Source organism: Physeter macrocephalus, chromosome 21 (genome assembly GCF_002837175.3).
Source record: "Physeter macrocephalus isolate SW-GA chromosome 21, ASM283717v5, whole genome shotgun sequence".
Lineage (NCBI taxonomy): Eukaryota > Metazoa > Chordata > Mammalia > Artiodactyla > Physeteridae > Physeter > Physeter macrocephalus.
The window spans coordinates 116,928,640-116,933,026 of NC_041234.1; the positions used below are offsets into that span (position 1 = coordinate 116,928,640).

The window sequence follows — 4,387 nt, forward strand, 5'->3', positions numbered from 1 at the left end:
CCACTAATCTCTTCATGACATTTTTTTTTTTCTTAGATTCCATATATATGTGTTAGCATACGGTATTTGTTTTTCTCCTTCTGACTGACTTCACTCTGTATGACAGACTCCAGGTCCATCCACCTCACTACAAATAACTCAGTTTCATTTCTTTTTATGGCGGAGTAATATTCCATCGTATATATGTGCCACATCTTCTTGATCCATTCATCTGTTGATGGACAGTTAGGTTGCTTCCATGTCCCGGCTATTGTAAATAGAGCTGCAGTGAACATTTTGGTACGTGACTCTCTTTGAATTATGGTTTTCTCAGGGTGTATGCCCAGGAGTGGGATTGCGGGGTCGTATGGCAGTTCTGTTTGAGTTTTGATTGATTAGGACGGTGTCACACCGAGGAAGAAAGCTCAGGGCATTCACTTTGTATATGTGTGAGATTCTGTCTGTAGGCATCTGATTGGACTCCTGAGTTAAAAGGGGACTTCCGTTCATCACAGAAGTGTTTCATATAGGCGTCCTCTTTTACCAATCTGTGATTATGAATAACATGGTAAAGTATGTCAGTGGGTGGAAGAGGCCTCAAAGATCAGGAAGGCGAGCTCCTTCTTTGGATGGATGAGCAAAGTGAAGCTCGGGGGACAGGGGAGGATGGCTCCGTGTCCCAGAGCAAATCAGTGGCAGAGCCAGGCCCTCTCTGCATCTTGTGCTGTGGTCTTACTGCTTCAGTAAAAGAAAACAAAATTGGCCGTTTGCAGGTATTTACTGCTTTGTATTTAACAGGGGAAAAAGGACACATGTATAGCTATATTTACTTCCTTTACAATTTTTCCTACAGGGTAAAATATTATACAACATGCTTTTCTGAGAATAACTAGATTACGGTTAATTTTCTTTTTTTGTTTATTTTGTTTTAGGTGAGCCTTCCCAGTGACCCCAGCTGTGTTGAAGAAATCTTGCGGGTGAGTTTAAACCTTTATCTCTCTGCCTTTTAATAATGAAGCGGTCAGTCTGCTTAAGCTGTTTAAAGTCATTCCTCTCCTGTTTCTGGGAGTGTCTCCTTTCTTACCTCGTCTTCTTGCTCTCTAATCAAGCTAGTCTCCTGATCTCACCAAGCTTCTGTCGCCTTCTCGCATCCTTCTGAGTCTTTCTTTTCAGGGCTGAACAGAGACTCACCACCTCCTTTAGGAAATGTTTCCTGTTCAAGCATCCTACCCGCAGTCTTTGCCTTTCTCTTCTCTGGGACCTCAGGTCAGCCTCGTTGCTGCCTCCTGCGACGCTGCTGATGGGACATGGTCATGGAGATTGTGGCCTACCACGAGGGGCTGAGAAGTGGCAGGGTGGAGGGGAGGAGATGAGGAGAGACTTGAGAATGATGGCAAGTTGCGGGAGATGGTACTAATGGGGGTGAACTGGTGCATGAGAACGGCGCGGAGACAGCACAGAGCTGCGAAAGGTGGCAATGACCTCTCCCAAAGTACACGATTAAACCAAAAGGAGAAATCAAAGCCGAGGCAGAGAGATGTATCTCCCGTCTCTGGCTGTTGGTATCCTAAGGCGTTGCGGTATATGAAGAATAGGAGTCATGGGAGTGAGTCTTCTCTCCACCGTTTGTCACCTCTGTAATTTGGACAGGTAACTTCATCTTTCTGACTCTCCCTTCCTTGTCTGTAAAAGAGGACAATAATGCCTCTCCTAATTCCCTTATAAGCTGCCGAGCGGTATATAAATGCTCTTTACTGTGAGAAATGCTCGGTGTGGCCAGGAGAAAGCCATGCTGGCTTTCCACTGGGGAAAGAAATCCATCTCTGTGCCAGGGGAAATTCTTCATCCCCTTTCCTCACCTCCCCAAGTCACCCCAACTCCCCCGACACTCTCCCCGGTAAGTGTTGGAAGCAAACCCCGTGAAAATGCAGCCAAAGGAATAAGAAGGAGTAGAAACCTGTGTGCCATCGAGCTGACCGGGCACCTGATTTCCCCAACTGTGGATATTCGTGCGCCTTTCTCCGCCCAAGAACATTATTACTGACTGTTACTGTTAAAGAGGGGAGTCCGATCTCTCTGATCAGAGATGAGATGATCTGAGTTGGGGGAGTGCTGGTTACTTTGGTGAGAGTCCAGGAACCCCTCCATCATCTCTCCCTGGGATCCAAGGGCCGGGGTGGGTGGGAGTGTGGGCGGCCGCCATGAAATCCACAGCGTGACGCACCCTCGGAACCCAGCCGCTTGCTCCCTGCATCCTGCCTCGGGTGGAGACGGTGCAGAATGCACCAAATACACCAAATACTGTGAGGGTCTTGGCCACCTGCCTTTCAAAGAAAGGCGATGCTAAAAGAAACCTCTTCCTCTCGCCCCTACAGTAGTCTGGCTTTTCCAAATGAAGTCAGTGGTCTTTTCTGAACCCCAAAGGAATGCCAGACCCGTTTCAGAATCACCACCTCATTTGTGACAGTTGGAATTCTCCACTTCAGAGCAGCCTGGCCCTGGAGCCTAGGTGGCCCACACAGCGACCAAGCGAGGGGAGCCGGCTGGACACCTGGCAGAGGCTGGCGACTCCAGGCTGCTGGAGAAGCCACTTAGAGAAACAACAGAATGTCACTTAAACACGGAAAGAAAAGAAGTAGTTGCCTTAATAAGCTCATAAAAGGTAGCTCCCTTTGAGAAAGGAACAAAAGTCTTTCTGTTGTTCTTGAAAGAGAATCTAGGGGAATGGGCTGTTTTTTTTTTTTTTTCTTTTGAAGGGCTATACATTGTATAGAATTCTGGGTTTTTTGTTTTGTTTTCTCGACAATACCATTAATGAGTGGGCTTTCCTTTACTGAAGAGTGACATGTTTCAATCTCCATGCTTGGAATAAAAATCAGCTTTCTGAAGTCTACGCCTCAGAGTTTGTGACTACTTCTTAAAATTTGATAGACCACATTACACGGCACAACAGAGTGCTTGCTGGACATTTTTGTTATGGCGCGTTCATGTCCTGTTTGTTTGAGGGCCTTGGAGCCCTGCAGGCGATCCCACAGTAAGTCTGTTGGAGACCTGGCTCCCCATCTGCCTCCTTCTTGCGGGGGCGGAGGGGGGAGATACCTTTCCTCTTTCTCTCCTCCTCTCTCTGACCCCCTCAGTGCTTTCCCAACTAAGCAGAGTCCAGAGCAAGGTCATCTTCTCTCCCTCACTGAAGGGGACTCTGCAGAGGAGGGTGCTGTGGCCCAGGGGTGGGAAGAGCTGGCCGCCAGTTGGTCCTGACGTTCCAGCACTTCCTAGCTGTGTGGCTTTTCAGTTTCCTCGTCTGGAGAACAGGGGGTCATTCTGCACCCTTGCGTTCCCCTCCTCCGCCGTGAACGAGTCTGTAACGTGTACACGTCGCTGGCATGTGTAACGGGGAGAGAGCTCCGTCTGTCGGCTCGCCCAACTTTCCCACCTCCCCAGGTCCCCCATTTTTCCCTCTACAGCCCAGCAGGCAAAGCCGCTTCATCGCACATTGGTACAGACCAAGTAGGACACGACTGGCCTCTCCCTGCTCTCAGCCCCTCAGTCCCCAGGCGGTGGAAGTACTTTGGCCTAACGCATTGGATCTGGGCCCCTTTTTCAGAACGCTGCTCAAGTGCAAACCAGTTGGCTTCTTTTTTCTTTTTTAAAACATCTTTATTGGAGTATAACTGCCTTACGATGGTGTGTTAGTTTCTGCTTCACAACAAAGTGAATCAGCTATACGTATACATATGTCCCCATATCTCTTCCCTCTTGCGTCTCCCTCCCTCCCACCCTCCCTATCCCACCCCTCCTCTAGGTGGTCACAGAGCACCGAGCTGATCTCCCCGTGCCATGCGGCTGCTTCCCACTAGCTAGCCACCCTACGTTTGGTAGTGTATACATGTCCATGCCACTCTCTCACTTCGTCACAGCCTACCCTTCCCCCTCCCCACATCCTCAAGTCCGTTCGCTAGTAGGTCTGCATCTCCATTCCCATCTTACCCCTAGGTTCTTCATGACCTTTTTTTTCTTAGATTCCATGTATATGTGTTAGCGTACGGTATTTGTTTTTCTCTTTCTGACTTACTTCGCTCTGTATGACAGGCTCTAGGTCCGTCCACCTCACGACAAATAACTCAGTTTCGTTTCTTTTTATGGCTGAGTAATATTCCATTGTACGTATGCGCCACATCCTCTTTATCCATTCATCCGATGATGGACGCTTAGGTTGCTTCCATCTCCTGGCTATTGTAAATAGAGCTGCAGTGAACATTTTGGTACATGACTCTTTTTGAATTATGGTTTGCTCAGGGTATATGCCCAGTAGTGGGATTGCTGGGTCGTACGGTAGTTCTATCTGTAGTTTTTTAAGGAACCTCCATACTGTTCTCCATAGTGGCTGTATCAATTTACATTCCCACCA

General features: G+C 48.2%; 1 protein-coding gene across 2 annotated transcripts in view; it reads left to right on the plus strand.

The window, feature by feature from the left end:
* Nucleotides 1-4,387, plus strand: part of AFF2 (ALF transcription elongation factor 2) — a 496,057-nt gene that overhangs the window by 301,240 nt on the left and 190,430 nt on the right. For both annotated transcript variants that reach the window (XM_024117055.2, XM_055081794.1), the window contains exon 4: nucleotides 912-956. In XM_024117055.2, coding sequence (XP_023972823.1) covers nucleotides 912-956 — 45 coding nt within the window. The remainder of the gene's footprint in view (nucleotides 1-911; nucleotides 957-4,387) is intronic.